The following is a 19748-nucleotide window of genomic DNA, read 5'->3' on the forward strand; positions in this document are numbered from 1 at the left end:
GCATATTTCAAGATCGCTATAATGAATGATTCATTTAACAAGAGAAAGACAGTTTGATTTATCAGAAGGACATGGATGTTTCCTGTATATTTAAACAGTAGGTCACCTTGCATAGAGGTCCCTCAGAGACTGGCTGGCAGTAGAAGGGTTAATTAAAATCCAGTAACAGTGCTAATGAACGGAGCTTGGTTAACTTCAGTTTAGTGGAAATAACAAAAGCAAAGAAGCCCCCAGCATCTGCCTCCCTGTTTTATTTCTGCATGAGGGATCTTATAATATATCCAATGCCGATGTCTATTTTTAACCACCATCCTATTGCATGCTTCCCCCAGTGTCTGTCTTCCCATCCATGTGTCTGTGCCTTATAGCACTTTCTCTCAGTGCATTGCCTTGGATCATATAATATGAATGCTCCTTAGCAGCAGCCTACCAGCTTGCAACACACATTCTGTCACTGTGGGTTTAATCAAGAGATTTTAGTTCTTTTGTATCGGTTTCTCTCCATACATCCCTCTCTTTGTAATCTTTTCTCTCTCTACCTCTCCCCCTAACATTGCTATCATTTTCCCTTCTTGGTCAATTTCCTTTCCTTGCCTAATTTGCCATTCACTCTTTCTTCTGCCTTGTGCCTCTATTCTTCCTTTTCCCTGTGTCCCTACTCCCCGCCTGCCTGTTTTATCTGCCTGATTTCTCTCACTCTCCCTCCTTCTTCATTTCGGTACAGTAGCATTCTTTTCATAAACAAGCACAGAGCCCTCTCTGTGCTTTTTCTCTGTGCCCTGGTTTCCTCTTCCACTTTAATCAATAGACAAACCAGCATGAGAGTTGCTCAGATGAATGACTCCTTGTGAATCTCAGCCTAGACATCTCTTTCTGTGACTGCACTGCACAGAGCTTGAAATCTTTTTCTACTACCCTTCCTAGGGGCAAGGACTCTGTCATGTTGTCCGATGGAATATGCCAGTTTGTGGGTCTCAGAATACAGCTTTCTACCCTCCTTTTCCTGATTCTCTTACGAGGAATCCAGGCTGAAGGTAAGACAATCTACAGCATCAATGTAAATACTCAGATTAGCTTATCTTGTATCTGCTTTACAATGAACTCATTGTTTCTAATTCTGTAGAATGTGCCTTATTTAAGATTGATGCTGCACTTCGTTATATGGTATTGCACAGCATTCAGTCAGTGCTGGCTCTATTTTTATACAGAAAGACTTAAAATGTATGTGCATGTTTGAGTTAACTCTGCATAGTCATGAATTTCTCAAAGACAAAATAACATTTCATTTGTTCTAGAGAACATGTATTCTTTTTTGTAGTGAAGATTCTGACATCAGATTCAGATAACGGGTCAAGACAGAGTTTGTTCTTATTCACTTAAGGGTTGTTTTATTGTGACCTCAACACAATCAGGCAGAGCAAGATTCAATATCTGATCCCCACGCACCTGGAGTTCTATTGGAGACAAATATGCAATGACTGCTTCAATGAAAGTTAATCTGTCAGCACAATTCAGTGGTTAGTCTTGTTGGCATGGGCACTGCCGGGGTTTTTTAGTTATTTGATCTGTTCTTATGTGAAGACAAAAGCTTCTGTATAATTGTTTGTCATACATCCCTCCATGAGAACTTTCTAGTGCACATTTCTCTGTTACACTGGTTGAAATGAATGTCCAGCTATAAGAACATGTTTTCAAGGAAAGAACTGGTTGGTACCTAATAAAAGGGTAGTACATTCAAAAATGTCTATATTTTGGTTTCTAGAACCATTTTTTAACCTCTACTGACATTTTATTCATTCTTGTATTGGCATGTGTGTTATCAAATAGATTATAATACCCCTCCCCCCACAGTTTTTCAAAATTTGGTTAACGCTGATATGGAAGTAATAGAGTTAGTTAGTAGAGTAGTACTGCACCCCATGCTGTTCTATAGAGCGAAGCTATGCTCCCTAGTTTCTCCTGCATATTTAATATCAGGTACCAAATATAATATACTGCATGGTGATATCTGTGGGTCTGTATAACAAATGGCACTAGATTTTTTTGTAAAGCATGATGCCCTATAGGGGTGGGATGCATTTATAAAGGTGGGGATAGCAAACTGCAACCGGCACTGCTCTTTCCCATTTGATGATGTTAGTAAGAAGCCAAAGCAGAGACATTAAAAAGTGGACACCTGCTATGTAATACAATGATATCCCCAAGTTCAGAACTGCATATTAACACTTGCAATAGCTGCCACAAACAGATAAATGACTTTCAATCAGATTGCACATCCCACTTAAAAGGTCAACTGTTACAGCAGCAAACAAACTTTTATCATTTCATTGGTGTTAGTTGCTAGTTTTATGCTTCTGCTTAGTATTCTGCTTTCCAGGCTTTGCCTACGGACCTATTGGTCAGCAGATTATGATTTAACTGTTGGCTTTCTGGCATCATCGTAAAATAAACGAGTTACATTATGGAATGCACTGCTTCTCATACAGTATGTTACCAGCAGAGCTCTGTGACTTTACTGATGTAAAGGTGTTGAATGCTAAAAAAGATACAAGAGCTAACATACTGCGACTGCGAGTTTAATGAGAACAGCATGAAAATGTATTGCCAAGTGCTTTCAGAATTGAGTGGAGCAACATGCAAAGTCACGAGTGTCTGTACTCACTAAGTTTAGTAATGGCAGATGCATTTCTGGCACATTTGGCTTTAATCTAACAATGTTGAAAAAAAAATCAGCTTTTCAATTTGGTTACGTTAGCAGATTAATCTCTTCTTTGTGAAGACAGGCAACTGACAGCCATGCTAGCCACAGACTGTAATGTTAATGAGGAGGGATTGATTTCCTGTGAAAGTTATCAATTTGATATATTAAAATGGATTGCTGTGAGTATGTACAAAACAGAGGATGCAGAAGGATTAACTGATGTGTGACATTCCCGTGTTGACTGGCTTCACTGCTTCCTGCTATCCAGATAGGCAGGCTCTGAAAACAACCCAGTGGTTAAGTTACCATTCAATACATGGAAAAGTCAAACAATTGACAGGATAATGCCTGCACCCAGCTCTAGAAGCAATTAGTTAAAACCTATACTAAACTGTCTGACCAACAATAACATGCACTCACTCTAACCCTTTGGTCACCTTGCCAGTGAAGGGTCACTATAATAGCTTGGTTTTGTTTTATGTATGGGTGTGTTTTATTTTACTTGTTTGTTTTTTTTATTTATTATGCAATAATACAAGCATCTGCAAGATATTGCATATTAAGAAATGTGGAGGAACAAGAGGTTAGGTGCAACAACAAAGGGGATAAAAAAGCAGAGAAATTAGGAAATGCCTAAATGAGCACATGGTTTGTAGAGAGGAAAGTAAAAAAGGATACATTGGGCAGGGGTAATTATCGGGTTATGTGCATTTTTAGCTAAACGTTAGTGATGGGCGAATTTATTCACCAGGCATGAATTTGCGGCGAATTCGCAAAACCGCCGTTGTCAAAAAAAATGGACACCAGCGCGGTTTCACAAATTTTTTGCCCAAATTTACTCATTGCTACTAAACGTGGGTCAAATTCGACATAAAATACAGTTATCAAAAACTCAGATTAATTTTGATTATAATGTGAATGTACTGCCTTGTAATATTGCAAGCTTCAGCCATTTCTTGGTAACATGTACGATGCATTGTTCTTACTGTAGAAGCCAGTGATTGAATCAGTGACACAAAGGGACTCATGCGATGCAATGTTATCTAAACGTTATAGCATTTTTATATTCAACAGCAAATATTAACCATGGTTTGTGGTATTAGGCCCACTGCAATATCAAGTTAGGGTTCCCCCTAAATGATCACATAGTTCAATAATGGAAGATTATACTAACTATACTGTGATATACTTTGGCAAGATGGCCTTTTACAAGTCAGAAATTGCATTGGAAAAAGGTCCGAAGTTGCATGGGCTGTCTCATTTTTGTTGTGGCCCTGGATCTCAACCTAGAGTATCATTGTACATCGTAACCTCAGCATGCATGATGTCCATATGTACCCAATACAACCAGAGGAGATGTGGAGTTTGGGTTCAGCCAATAAAGACTTTTGTTTTGTAACCAATAAATCAATGGACACACCTTCTGAGTCATAGTACTTCCGTACCTTTGAAAATCAGTGAGATAGTCGTATTTGTTTCTCAAACAACAGATACAGTATGCACAACAGCAATTTTTTAAATTTTTATGGACACTAAAAATATATAACCAGAACATATTTTACTAACCTTTTGCTATAAATGAAAAATGTTATAGCTATTGCAAGGCAGCCCCTACTAGCATATAAAAGAACTAACATATAGATATGTCCTTTGTAGTACCTGCATATATTCACTGTAACAATGCTATGGGCTAATGTTACAGCCCTTTCACATTTTAATCTCAGACATCTGTAAGCACAGCATTTCCAATGAATCCTTTAAGGAAAAGGAGGAGGTTAGATGATCACGTAGTTCATTAAAAAAATATTATACTAACCTAGTATGGATTTTGAAAACAATATAATTTGTGCATGTTTGATGTGCTCTGCCAAAGCAAGCAAACAAAAAAAAAAAATTGTTCAGCCAGCAAAGCTCAATAGTGTCTAGAATAGGGAAATTGAGAATATAACTTGCACCCTTGCCTTCTTATCTAAGTTATTATCACTGCAGGGAAACTTTTCAATTAGACCACTACAGTGTGTGCAAAGTTGGTTCCTGCGTAAGTGTTTTAAAAAGTTGAATAGATCTTTCATGCTTATAATAATTCATTTTAAGTATGATACATTAACAATGCTTTTAGGTAAGTAACCTTCAGTTACAGTATCCTGTAAGTAATATATATATATATATATATATATATATATATATATATATATTAATATATATATATATATATATATATATATATATATATATATATATATATATATATATATATATATATATATATATATATATATATATATATATATATATATATATATATAGATGTATTTATATAATGGAAAAGCAGGGTTGTATCATCATTATCATTGTTTATTGTATACAAGCCACATTTCAGGCGCAAAAGTGCCAGTCTATGAAGTGTGCCCAAGGCAAGCTCATGATCAAAGCCTCTTAGCCACCCCCACCTCCAACAGGTAATAGAGTGATATAAGTGTGTGGGTGGTATGATCGGCACAGCAAAAACGGACACATCTCCTGCATCTGACAATCCTCCGGGACCCTAAATTTGGGGTAGGCAAACAGAACAGGTACATATCTAGCATGCCTTAACACTATACCCTAGTCACAACCCTCTTCTGCATTCCCCCAGGTGCTGGTTCCATGTATAGGCATGTAGAACTTTAATCATCCCAATTGTGAGGAATTGTGCCTATGCCCTGGGACTGGAATTTTATTCCCATAGGCCCATGTTTAGTGATACAGGTATGGGACCTATTTTCCAGAATGCTTGGGACTTGTTGTTCTACAGGGTCTGTGTAGTTACAGTCCCCTAAAAACACATCTGTTTACAGACAGTATAATGCCCTTTGTGCAAAAATTTTTTGTACAATATATAGGACCAGGGGCGATTCTGGCTATAATGCCGCCTGAGGCGGCCTTCTTTCGCCGCCCCCACACCTCCCCACGGCACTAACCTTTATAGCACCGGAGAGGGCAGGGGCGGTCCGCGACGCTTAGTGCAGAGAGCGCAATAGCGTTCTCTGCACTAGAAGAGCCGAATTTCCGATTTGAAAACCGGAAATTCGGCTCTTAGTTACCAGGAGCGGCATTTTTGCCGCCCCTGGCAACCAGGGGGGCGCTGCCGCCTGACGCGAGTGTCTCAACTCGCCTCATTGGTGGAGCGCCCCTGTATAGGGCCCATTTATGATCCACAGGTGCAAGTGCGTCTGAGCTATGAAGGACACAAGGCTGTGCTTGTATTGTCTAAACACTCCTTATACCTTTGCCGTGTTGTGATGCACACCCATTTGTTACAATAATTGTGCGCAAGTGCACAAGTGCAAGTGTAATATTTTTCCTTAGCAGAAAAGACATTTTCAAAGACCATTGCAAATGTTAGCGACCATGTTTGCATTTTTTTGATGAATTTCAGACACAAAGTTTGTGACCAAATGGCTTTTGCGAACATTTGCAGGGTATGTCATGCAAATTCAATTGCAAATCGTTTATTGCGACAAAATATTTAACAAAACTCCAGAGCAGGTGTTAACGCCAACCTTTGCTTAGCAATAATGAGCGATGTAATTTTTACCAACAATTTATTTTACATTGTGAGCAGTGCTGAATATTCGCAAAAACAAAACTTTCCAATTTTAATTACATTCCCCCTTAAATGTGGTAGTAATTCCGCACAGGGGGGGCTATTATTATTTTATTATTTTATTAACATGTATTTATATAGCGCCAACATATTGCGTAGCACTGTAAAGTAAATGTGATTATACAACTACATCACATGAATTACATATATAGAATATATGGAGTAACAAACATCACAATCAATACAGGTACAAAAAGGTGAGGAAGACCCTATGCATAGGCATACAGTCTAAAGGGAAGGGAGTAATACACAAGGTGTGGGAGTGGGCAAAATCGAAGTAAGTGGGTGAGAAATGTGGTATTGTATGTGGTGTTGCGTTTGGTAGTTAAGCAGAGTGAGGGTAGGCTTCTCGAAAGAAGTGCGTTTTCAGAGATTTTTTGAAAGCAGAAAGGTTGGGAAAAAGTCGGACAGACCGTGGGAGAGCGTTCCAGAGGAGGGGTGCAGCCCTTCCAAAGTCTTGAATGCGAGCATGTGAGGAGGTAATGAGAGAAGAGTTGAGTAGCAGGTCAGTAGAGGAGCGTAGTAAGCGAGTGGGTGAGTATATAGAGATGAGTTCAGAGATGTAGGGTGGAGCAGAGTTGTGAAGTGCTTTGAAAGTCAGTGTCATTAATTTGAATTTGATTCTGAAAGGTAACGGAAGCCAGTGCAGGGATTGACAGAATGGTGAGGCAGAGGAGGAGCGGTTGCTGAGGTGTATGAGCCTCGCAGCAGTGTTCATTATGGACTGGAGAGGTGACAGTCTCTGGAGGGGGAGGCCAATTAAAAGAGAGTTGCAGTAGTCTAGACGCGATATGATGAGAGAGTGAATAAGAATTTTGGCAGCGTCTTGGGTGATAAATGATCGTATTTTGGATATGTTCCTTAGGTGGAAGTGACATGATTTAATAAGTGACTGGATATGAGGAGTGAATGACAGGGCAGAATTTAGGATAACCCCAAGGCACCGGGCCTGGGGAGAGGGGGTGATAGTGGAATTGTTAACTATGATGGATACTTCGGGGATGCTACTGGTGTTAATTGGAGGAAAGAGAACCATTTCAGTTTTAGAGAGGTTTAATTTAAGGTAGCGTTGCGACATCCAGGTAGAGATAGCGGACAGGCAGGAGGAGACGCGAGTTAGGAGTTCTGGGTTGAGATCAGGAGATGAGAGATAGATCTGAGTATCGTCAGCATAGAGGTGGTAGTGGAAACCATATGAATTTATTAATTTGCCAAGGGAGGAAGTATAGAGGGAGAATAGTAATGGCCCCAGGACAGAGCCTTGAGGAACTCCAACAGAAAGAGGTAGGGGAGAAGATGATACTCCATTGTAGGAGACACTGAAGGAACGATTGGTGATGTAAGAAGAGAACCAGGACAGGGCTGTGTCACGAAGGCCAAGCGACTGGAGGGACTGGTGGAGGAGAGGGTGATCTACAGTGTCAAATGCGGCTGACAGTAGGTGCAACAGACTTGTGCACAAAGAAATAATGTTTCCAACTGAGGTTTCCAACTGCACCTTATATACATAAAGTGTGTATGGGGACCACTTACGAATATGATATAGATCGTATCCCTATTCAGGCTTAAATCTGATGGTAAAGTCATCTCTAAAGTGCTCCACATTTTATTGTATTACACTATTTAGTTCTACATTGATTTTGTGTTTCCAAGCAGCAAGACACTTGAAAAAGGGTCCTTGTGATCCGAAACATGTCGTACAATAAAAAGTAGCAGCAAAGTTCGCCAGTTTGGCTTCCTTCACATTTACTATTGATGAATGCCCTGGTCTTTGTGGTATGACCATAAGGAGGTGAGCCTACTGTAAAACTGGAGATATGCTGAAAACCATTTGTATTTGAAGCAGACAAGATCATAGTGTAAAAGCCCAGCCAAAACACAGTGGCAGAGTGTTACCAACAAATATTGGGACTGACTAATAACACTAGTGATTCTAGTTTATGATCTGCACTTGTACACCGCATCACTGTAGCAACCGTTTAGGTGAGTTGCTATTGGCGCATACATAGCAGTAGGAGGGCTTTGGAGGAGCCTTATGGCTGGAGCACTGCTTCTAGGTCTAGTGAAAGTATGCTTGTGAGCCTTGTTTAATGCAAACGCGCTGCCTTTGTGTAAGTCAAGTGTACAGGCTCTCCGGTCTTGGTCTTAATGCAGGACCATTGCATGATGGAACTTTCTCTTCTAGTACTCTGCAGTTTTTTCTTGAGCAACGCTGCAGATCTGACAAATGGCTTAACATACAGAGGATGGCAACACAAGAGGTATGCCTCTCAAAGAAGATGTATTTATTATTAGACTTTGTTAGTCCTTTCAATCCGGTGATAGGACAAGAGGAAAAAGCAATATGTGTGTATATAAGTAGATTGGATTCACTGGGGCAAGGATTTTTTTTTTTTTTTTTTAGAAAGGTACAGGTGTTGCTGTAATAAAGGATGACTTTTCAGTGATATTCCAAAAATACAGATTGCAACCATTTATTTAGTGATTATAGCAAATCCTGCTCATTTTTTCACTGGGGCAAGGATTTTTTTTTTTTTTTTTTAGAAAGATACAGGTGTTGCTAAAGGATGACTTTTCAGTGATATTCCAAAAATACAGATTACAACCATTTATGTAGTGATTATAGCAAATCCTGCTAATTTTTAATATGGAAATTAAGATTTTTATATTATACAGTAAATTGCTTGATCTATCAATTTAAACACCATGAAACAGCACTTATGAATATGATAACATGAAATGATATATAACATGAACATATACCAGTTATAAAACTATTTACATGAACTTAGCTAATTATGAAGCCTATACCCCAAGCTGAAATGCTGGTCCACTTTACACTACAGTATATTCTCAATAGGCACCACAATTCCTAGCAATCTGTGACCAATTAGTGGAATTGAGGAATGTTGAGGAAAGGGTGAACTCTTTCCAAATGAGTTTGTCATTCCCTATATCCAGTGCAATAAAAGGTTGAACTTGTCAGCAGGCTCTGATAAAAGAGCCAATTATATTGCCCCATGGGCATGGAAAATCAGGTTTTGTATCACCCATGCCAGTAGTTAAGGTTAAAGAAAATCCCAGCATGAAATGATGAGCCCACATGCATTTATCAAAAGAAGTGTATCCACAATAAAGGTTAGAATCAAGTTGTATTGTTCTGTTTATTTGTGGCACTACTTGCTACATATATTTGTTTCACAGTTATATTGCCTCATGCAGGTTTTCAGATTGTTTCTCTGTAAATGTTTTTTTTTTTTTGCCATAAAAGTCAGCTTTGTAGTGTGACAGTGATTTAGTAAGGAACATTCTCTCCATGTCAGCCATTGAACTCTAGTTATTTTAAAATCCCTCTTGGCCTCATGAGGGCATCGCTAACCAATTTACACGTTGCCTGGCTGCCCGGCTAGGATATACAGCTTTTATCTATGTTGTATCTGCTTGAGACAATACACTATTCACTCCTAACAGGGCATAGATGCACATAAACTCAATATAAGTGTCCAGTTATACCAACATAATTATTAGGGTAAAAAAAGTACACTTTTCTTGGATGTGTATTGTGTGTAATCTTTACACAATTACTCCCTCCCACTGAAGATTAGTAAAGAGAGAGGAGCAGAGTAATGACCTCTACATAATTTAGTCTCGGATCCCTCATTTGGAGTTCCTCTGCTCTTAGATATAATAAAGGATGAATTCAGCATATAGAAAGGAATAAAATCAAAGACAGTGTGGGAATAACATATTCCCCTTTTCATTTTGATTTTTTAATGAATTATATTGATTCTCTGAAAGTTTCACATGGGCATTAAAACATGATGTAGCTACTACAAGTTACCAGGCCAGCAGCTGGCAATGGTTTGTGCTGAGCTTCTAAGAGCATGAAGTGTACTTACATAACAAGTCTTGTATAAGCTACATTTCATAAATATATGTAATTAAAAACTAAGAGATGTATTGTCAGATACTGCATAGCTACATATACACCAGTGCATTGTTCAGTTCACAGTCAGATATTGCTGTAGCTATGCAGCATATGGATCTCAAAATGATTCAAACGGAGACAATCTGGAAAACCTAGAGTATACATAAATGTTAACAATCCTGCCTTCACTATGACGATGCCCTTCTAACGGTTACAAAAACCAAAACACATGGCAGGGGTAAACAATCTGCTTCACTCACAATTTCATCAGAAGGTGAAGACCATAGGTCCCTGGTTATCTTTTTCTCCAAACACCTAGGGGCAGATTTACATAGGGTCGAATATCGAGGGTTAATTAACCCTCGATAGGATTTAGTCGAAGGATTTAGCGCTATTCCTACGATCGAACGATCTAAGGAATAATTGTTCGATCGAACAATTAGGGGCAGATGTATTAAGGGTCGAATATCGAGGTTTAATTAACCCTCGATATTCGGCTGGCGAATTAAAATCCTTCGACTTCGAATATCGTCGAAGGATTTTGCGCAATTCCCCATAGGCTAACATTGGCCTCGGTAGGTTTTAGGTGGCGAACTAGGGGGTCGAAGTATTTTTTAAAGAGATAGTACTTCGATTATCGAATGGTTGAATAGTCGAACGATTTTTAGTTCGAATCATTCGATACGAAGTCGAAGGTTGAAGTAGCCTATTCGATGGTCGAAGTAGCCATATTCGACCATTCAAAATATTTTTTCTTCTATTCCTTCACTCGAGCTAAGTAAATGGGCCCCTTAGATCACTACTCTCTCTGTTAAGTGGAAGGCCAGGTGGAACAGTGCCCCCTTCCTGTCAATGCCAGGTAAAACACTAAGTTGTTTGTCCACACCTACCAGGTGGTTCTCTACAGCCGTGAACACTGCAGAAAAGTCTATTTTTTATGATCCAGTAGTGAGAAGACTAAAGCTGAAGTGAAGAAGCTGCTTGGGAGAGTCCTGAATTGTTTTTTTAAGATTACTCAACAGGCCCACTTGCTTTAGACTGATCACTAGTACGTATAGCATATGGTGACCCGGAAAAATAAAATTATTCATAGATGCTGATGACTATGCTGACACAATACATCCCATTTTCCTTACATTCATTTTTCTCACTAACATAAAACCTGCATCTCAAAAAGTTTTAAGATGGTTTTTGGTGGTGAGATTTTTTGCATTCTATGAGTTTCCTTTTAAAAATTTTTTTAAAAAAAGTAGTATTAATGTTATCAAGATAAGAATTGCAATTTGCTATAATAAATGTTTGTGCAAATTATGAGAATCATGGAAACCTGATCCGAGCACCTGATAAATAAACCCCTATGGTTTAGCGATAACCACATTCAGGTGTAAAAAAAGGTTGGAGAGCAACCTAAGCATGCAAATAGTTCCTAAGGGTGCCAAATAAGTTGTGCTGAATGTAACTTAGCATAAGCACACACTCATGTTGGAATTATTGGGAAAATGTCGCATTGTGGGGTAAACATGTGGCAATTTGTATATAAAGGATGAAATCCTTTGAGACTGAAGGAATATGTGTATGCCGCTGAATTTGTGCTTCATTTGTCTGCGTGCGTATACAAGCATTGCAAATCCCATTTATCACAGAACAAAGTCACTCTATTTGAGGTGGCTGCAAGATACAAGGTCAGGCAATTCAATCACAGTAAATTTGTACCTGAAATAATAGTAGGATAGGTTTGCAATACACAGCATTTTCACATGCATCACATTTTCAAGTAGCAGCTGCAATGTAAATAAACAGGAAAGCAAGGGGCAAATTTACTAAGCGGCGAAAATTCGCCATTGACGGCTTCGCAGCCATCGCAACACTTCGCCAGATGTAAATTCGCTAGGACAACACAAATTTACTAGGATGCAAAGTTGCATCTAGGGTGCCGACCGCTGGTGAATTTTCACTAGCGTTACTTCAGCAAGCAAAGCGAAGTTGCGCTAGCGTTTGGTAATTTGCCCAGGGAAGCTTAATAAAATAAAATAGAGTTGTTATATTGCCCTGCACATGTGCCCAGTGTATAGTTTATGTGCCATATGTAAGGGGAGCCCGGTTACCCAAAAAATTTTACAGACTGAAAAAGAGAAAAGCCAGTGTTCTTTGTGACTTAGAAAATTTTTCAACAAAAAATTGAGGAAGCCCTATACACTCCATTGCACTTCGCCTGGTCTGAGCTCGCGAAGGCAAGTCTGGCGGAACAGGTTACCTTCAGTAAAATGTGCATATTAGTGAATTAGCGGACTTAAGTCCAAAATTCGCCTGGCGATAGAGTGCGAATGATCGCTAGTGTATGTCTCTTTCGCTAGCGAATTTTCGCCTGCGCCTGTTAGTAAATCTGCGAAATTCCGAAATGACGTCACTGGTGAATTTTCACCAGCATTAGTCACTTCACCCTTTAGTAAATGTTCTGCCTAGTGTGGATACATGTTCTTATTTCAAATAAAGTATATTCACTAATCTACAGCAAACTCGCTTTTACAAAACAACAGATTAGTTTTAAATTACACAATGCTAAGGATTTGACCAAATATGAATTCTGATTTGGAGTGCATCACTTGGCATTTTTAGCAATGTCTATTTATAATTAAATATACAGTACATTTAGGGAAATTTTCAGACATGTGTCAACCTTGAATATACAGCCTTTAAAATAGAGGGCCATGTAGAGAAAGCTCTTCAAACTGAATGTCAAAGTTAATGGTTCGTTGAATATGAGTTCATTTGTTAATTAGTTTAAGTAGTAACTTGACTGGACGGTTCAGACAGATTCCCTGGCATTTGAAAAATGAATACAGTGTTCAAAGTAATACAGAAATACAAGAAAATAAGAATGAGGTTTCCCATGAATAGGTGCTATTCTTTTTACAAAATAGAAGACTTGAATGGGGTAAAAACAAAAATGTATCCAGCAGATATCAACCCTTTGCCTAGAAATTTGGGTGCCTTTATACATTATGCATCTTTCTTAAAGGTCCCACGATGAAGAGCATACAGTAAATCCTCTCTTAACTTGATCATTGAAAACAAGTGTGTTGTAACATATACATAAAAGGGGTGAATGAAAAGATGCTTTAGAATAACAAAAAAATGCTTGCCCTTAAAGGGATACTGTCATGGGAAAAAACATTTTTTTCAAAATGAATCGGTTAATAGTGCTGCTCCAGCAGAATTTTGCGCTGAAATCCATTTTTCAAAAGAGCAAACAGATTTTTTTATATTCAATTTTGAAATCTGACATGGGATAGACATATTGTCAATTTCCCAGCTGCCCCAAGTCATGTGACTTGTGCTCTGATAAACTTCAAGTTGGAGTGATATCACCCCTCCCTTTTCCCCCCCAGCAGCCAAACAAAAGAACAATGGGAAGGTAACCAGATAGCAGCTCCCTAACACAAGATAACAGCTGCCTGGTAGATCTAAGAACAACACTCAATAGTAAAAACCCATGTCCCAAAGAGACATATTCAGTTACATTGAGAAGGAAAAACATCAGCCTGCCAGAAAGCATTTCTCTCCTAACGTGCAGGCACAAGTCACATGACCAGGGGCAGCTGGGAAATTGACAAAATATCTAGCCCCATGTCAGATTTCAAAATTGAATATAAAAAAATCTGTTTGCTCTTTTGAGAAATGGATTTCAGTGCAGAATTCTGCTGGAGTAGCACAATTAACTGATGTGTTTTGAAAAAAACATGTTTTCCCATGACAGGATACCTTTAAACAAATATTTAAATAGGCATACCACTGCAGGGAATAGATTAGCTAAATGAGTGAACTTTAGTCATGGGTTTAGAAAAAGACCTGATTTATGGTTATGGAAGAAGATAAATTTAAAATAGCTTTTCTTTCTTTATAGAAGAGATGTGATAATGAGAATGGATATTTTCTTTATAGAAGTGTAAAATGTATTGGCCATATTTCAAAAACTGTAAAAGTGTTTATTAGTTACTCCCTATGGAGGGACTGTCAACAAACACATTTGGGCTTCTTTACCAAAAATGAGACGTCACCTGAACGAAAACAAAAAACGACTGCCTGGATTTGGAAGTATTGTACACACAATGGATGCAAGGTGCATGGTACATGAGCATCCCCTTGGATGCCCCTATCTTGCATGTCATTCAGAATGCAAAAGGCAGGGTCCTTACTTTGCAGCAAACTTAAATCAGAGCAAATTGCACATGCCAGCTTGCATCTGCAATGGTTCATGTTCAATGTATGGCAATCCAACACTTGTTGATTGGTAATTAAACCTTTTGACTACTGTAGCCAGCTACTGTAAAATGTGGGGTGAATTTGATTTCCTGTTCATCACCAGATCTACAGTAGGGGGACGGAAAAAGAATTTAACCAGTAATTCAACCCACATCTAACTGCTGAGCTACTTTTTTTACTTTCTACTTTCATTTTATTTTATTTAGGTACAAATATAGCCCCAAGCATGAATTCACTTTGGGAAATAAAAAAAAAAATCTTGTTAATGCCATTTTAATCTGTAACTTATGCAACACGGGAGCTACAAATCACATTATAATAATTTAGAGTTGATAACCAGAGGAAACATTATACCATTGTGCATATCGTATTAATCAATACATTGTTTCTGCACAAAACTGAATATTGGAGAAAATCTAACTTTTTAAAAGAAAATAATTGCTTGACATTAAAATAAAGGAGAAATACAAACACTAATTAATTTGCTGGCAAGAGTCCACAGAAGCATGAAACAGGAGGCCAGCAAAAGTGTAACAGCTGCCAGTAGTATTTAAACATGGTGTGAGCTGCATCTCACAAGGTGGCATGTCCATATGGTCGCCACTGTGTCACAACTGTCTAATGGGTTTATTAGACAAATGAGACAAATTTAAGACTCAACCCACATTCTACTATAGTATATTATTAAATTGATAAAAATAATCTTCCATAATAACATTTATTACAGGTAATTCATAATGTACATAAATCACATGGACCTCCTACAACAAACACATGTGGGGAGGCTGCAATGTGTTTTTTATTTTTTTAGAAACTTGACTGAGAAAAAAAATATGCAATTCAACCTGAATATGTTTTTTTCCGCCATTGGAGCTTTTCTGTAGCATATTTATGAAAAAACTTGAATCAGAAAAAAACAAACATATTAAGTCATGGAAAAAGAACTTGATCACAATTAAAAAAATTTCCACTAGAATGTTCAAGATTTTTTTTTTATTAACAACTCAGATAGAAAGATCAAGTTTTTTGCTACAATTTTCAAACGTCAAATTTTAATGAATGTGCCCCATGGTATATGCCCTATGTCATTATCATACCTAAAAAATGTCTTTTGGGAAACCAAGGATGCAATTAATCTGCAAATTCCACAATTAAAGAACACCAAATCTACTATAAAAGTATCTGAACCCTAATATGCATATAATCATGTCATATTTAGGGTTCAGATTCAGTTTGGCCATCTACTTGTGTATGCATACCAATCCAGTATTCAGTGCATCCTTTTTCCGTATATCAAGCTGTTCTTGAGCTTCAGATTTAGTTAAAGACAGGAGTCCACAGCCCATAATCAGCTGTTAAAGCTGCATCTATATGAGGTATCCTTTCTGTAGCCCTCACTGCCTACTTGTCAGTGGCAACGAACAAACATCAATTTGCACTGCACTGCTTATGGGAACTTGAATCCATGTCCAATGGACAGCTATATAATATACAGCATACCACAATAACAGGGAAGAATTGTTGATGTTTAAAGGAGAACTAAACCTCCATTGGCCCCCCTCTTTGCTTTCTCCCTCCATAGTCCCTTTCTTCAAAAAAGTGTCCCTGGCATTAACATTAACAGATTCATGCAGAGTAGAGCAGCAGAGCTCATGGGCGCCATCTTCAGTATCTTGTCGGCGTTCACTTACGCAAGGAATCCGATACTAAAGATGGTGCCCATGCTCTTTGCTGCACTACTCTGTATGAATATGTCAACGTCATAAAACATCGAATGTTTTGATATAAACCGTTAATTATCTTTTCACATGAGCTTTGTTCAATGTCATACAGCACTGAGGTTTGGCCGTCTGTGGTTTAAAGGAAAACTATACCCCCAAAATGAATACTTAAGCAACAGATAGTTTATATCAAATTGAATGACATATTAAAGAATCTTACCAAACTGGAATATATATTTACATAAATATTGCCCTTTTACATCTCTTGCCTTGAACCACCATTTCGTGACTCTATCTGTGCTGCCTCAGAGATCACATGACCAGAAATACTACAACACTAACTGTAACAGGAAGAAGTGAGGAAGCAAAAGGCAGAACTCTGTCTGTTAATTGGCTCATGTGACCTTACATGTGGTTTGTATGTGTGCACAGTGAATCTTACGATCTCAGGGGGCGGCCCTTATTTTTTAAAATGGCAATTTTCTATTTATGATTACCCAATGGCACATACTACTAAAAAAGTACATTATTATGATAATGGTTCATTTACATGAAGCAGGGTTTTACACATGAGCTGTTTTACTCAGTATCTTTTAATAGAGACCTACATTGTTTGGGGGGGTATAGTTTTCCTTTAACTACATGAAATGTAAGATTAAATTACTAGGATGATTCCAGCTGCCTGTTTGCTTGACATGAATCCTAATGCATCCAACTGAACATTCTGGAACAAGAAAATAAGATTTTTATTGGATTTTATTTGTGAAAAAGGAGACATCAACAACAGCATACCTTGTACATTTAGCTATGTATATAAAAATATATATATATTAATTATGAAAGTTATTATGTACGAACTTCATGAACAGTCATTCATTTTCTTGTTTGTTTATAAATTTGCAATATTGATCTGTTTGTTAAGGGGGGAAGTAATACATATTTGTAGCTGTGGTGGCAATAAAACTCTCAGTAGGCCATGTGTCAGGACGCACTGAGTAGAAGAGGGCTGACCTCTCCTACACCACCCACTGAGATGAGGTTGAGAACAAGACTGCAACCTAGTGGAGGAGTGGCAGGAGTGACGGGTATCAGAAGCGTCAGGCAAAATCAGTAGGCAAGAGAATGGTCAGGCAGGCTGTGGTCAGTTCAGGCAGCAAAGTATCAAAGTCAAATAGGCCGAGTCAAACACAGGAAATCAAGGATTAGTCATATAAACACTGCCTAGTGTCTCACCAGGAGCGACGATCACTTTGCAATGAAGTCAGGTCTCCAGTGTCTCTTTAGGCGAATTTTGCATTCCAGATGTGGCATTTTGATGCCTGGCAAGAACGTGGTGCAGAGCGGGGTGGTGAGTATGCTGGACAGAGCGCAGCCCAGTAAGTTCCTTACACCATGGCAGAATATCTGTAGATCTTCAACAGTAGTTGAACTTCAAGCCCCATCACCTTCTGTCTGGGGTTTCCCAGAATTTGCATTTATCTATAATTAGAGAGCTACTGGCTGGAAATCAACTTTTCTCATTAAAGACAAATATAGTATTATTATTGTTGTTGTGTATCTTTTGACAGCAGGTATTTTTCTTGGAACTCTGTGTTCTTCTTCTGCCATGCAAAGCGACTTTTGTTATGATTAAATTCATCCCAGGGTAATTAGCGAGTTTAGCTCTGTGATTGACAAACCTCTTTACTTAATTTTTCAGGATTCATTGAGATCTGGCATAGTGCTAAGATCTAGCAAATTGCTAATGTGGTGCCTCTATTCAAAAAAGGATCCCGTTCTCAGCCTCAAAACTATAGGCCAGTTAGTGTGACGTCAGTGGTAGGAAAGCTTTTTGAAGGGTTAATAAAGGATAAGATACTGGACTTCATAGCAAATCATAATACTATGAGTTTGTGCCAGCATGGTTTTATGCGTTATAGATCTTGCCAGACTAAAGGTGGCCATACACGGATAGATCCGCTCGTTTGGCGATGTCGCCAAACGAGCGGATCTCCCTCCGATATGCCCACCTTGAGGTGGGCAATATCGGGCTGATCCGATCGTGGGCCCTAGGGCCCAACGATCGGATCCTAGCGTTCGCCAAATGGGCGGTCGGATCGCGGGACCGCATCAACGAACAGATGCGGCCGCGATCCGACGGGATTTTTAACCCCATCCGATCGAGATCTGGCCAACTTTCGGCCAGATCTCGATCGGGGAAGCCCGTCGGGGGCCCCCATACACGGGCCCATAAGCTGCCGACTTGGTCTGTCGGCAGCTTTTATCGGCCCGTGTATGGCCACCTTTACTTAATTTCATTTTATGAGAAGGTAAGTAGAGACTTCGATTCTGGGATGGCAGTGGATGTGATTTACTTAGACTTTGCTAAAGCATTTGATACAGTGCCACACAAAAGGTTACTGGTTAATTTAATAAATGTTGACCTGGAACATAGTATTTGTACCTGGATAGAGAACTGGCTAAAAGATAGACTACAAAGAGTGGTGGTAAATGGAATTATTATCTATTTTTGCAATGATACTAAATTGTGCAGAACTATAGGTTCCATGCAGGATGCTGCCACTTTTTTTTTGTCTAAATTGGAAAACTGGGCAGCAAACTGGAAAATGAGGTTCAATGTTGATAAATGCAAGGTTATGCACTTTGGCAAAAATAATATAAGTGCAAGTTAAACACTAGATGGCAGTGTGTTGGGAGTTTCCAGGATCTAGGGGTCTTTGTAGATAACAAGTTGTCTAATTCTTGGCAGTGTCATTCTGTGGCTACTAAAGCAAATAAAGTTCTGTCTTGCATAAAAAAGGGCATTAACTCAAGGGATGAAAACATAATTATGACTCTTTATAGGTCACTGGTAAGGCCTCATCTGGAGTATGCAGTGCAGTTTTGGACTCCAGTCCTTAAGAGGGATATAAATGAGCTGGAGAGAGTTCAGAGATGTGCAACTTAATTGGTTAGAGGATTGGAAGACTTAAATTATGAGGGTAGACTGTCAAGGTTGGGGTTGTTTTCTCTGGAAAAAAGGCACTTGCAAGGGGACATGATTACACTTTACAAGTACATTAGAGGACATTATAGACAAATAGCAGGGGACCTTTTTACCCATAAAGAGGATCACCGTACCAGAGGCCACCCCTTTAGACTAGAAGAAAAGAACTTTTATTTGTAGCAACGTAGGGGGTTCTTCACAGTCAGGACAGTGAGGTTGTGGAATGCACTGCCGGGTGATGTTGTGATGGCTGATTCAGTTAATGCCTTTAAGAATGGCTTGGATGATTTTTTGGACAGACATAATGCCAAAGGCTATTGTGATACTAAGCTCTAAGTCTTTTTTCAACCCAACTAACTATGTAACTAAATAACTACATTTTTGTCTCATCAGTCTAAAGCACTTTATGGCTTGTCTAAATGAGCTTTTGCATATAACAAGAGACTCTGTGGCATGAGTGCAGAAAGGGATTCTTTCTCATGACCCCGCCATACAGATGTTCT

General features: G+C 38.7%; 1 protein-coding gene across 1 annotated transcript in view; it reads left to right on the plus strand.

The window, feature by feature from the left end:
• The first annotated feature begins 324 nt into the window (after nt 1–324).
• The window catches only part of sez6l.S (seizure related 6 homolog-like S homeolog), a 212681-nt gene continuing 193257 nt past the window's right edge, over nt 325–19748 (plus strand). The window contains exons 1-2 of the mRNA XM_041580264.1: nt 325–456; nt 925–1034. Of these exons, the coding sequence (XP_041436198.1) occupies nt 941–1034 (94 nt within the window). The 5' untranslated portion in view covers nt 325–456; nt 925–940. The remainder of the gene's footprint in view (nt 457–924; nt 1035–19748) is intronic.

This window comes from Xenopus laevis, chromosome 1S (genome assembly GCF_017654675.1).
Source record: "Xenopus laevis strain J_2021 chromosome 1S, Xenopus_laevis_v10.1, whole genome shotgun sequence".
NCBI lineage: Eukaryota > Metazoa > Chordata > Amphibia > Anura > Pipidae > Xenopus > Xenopus laevis.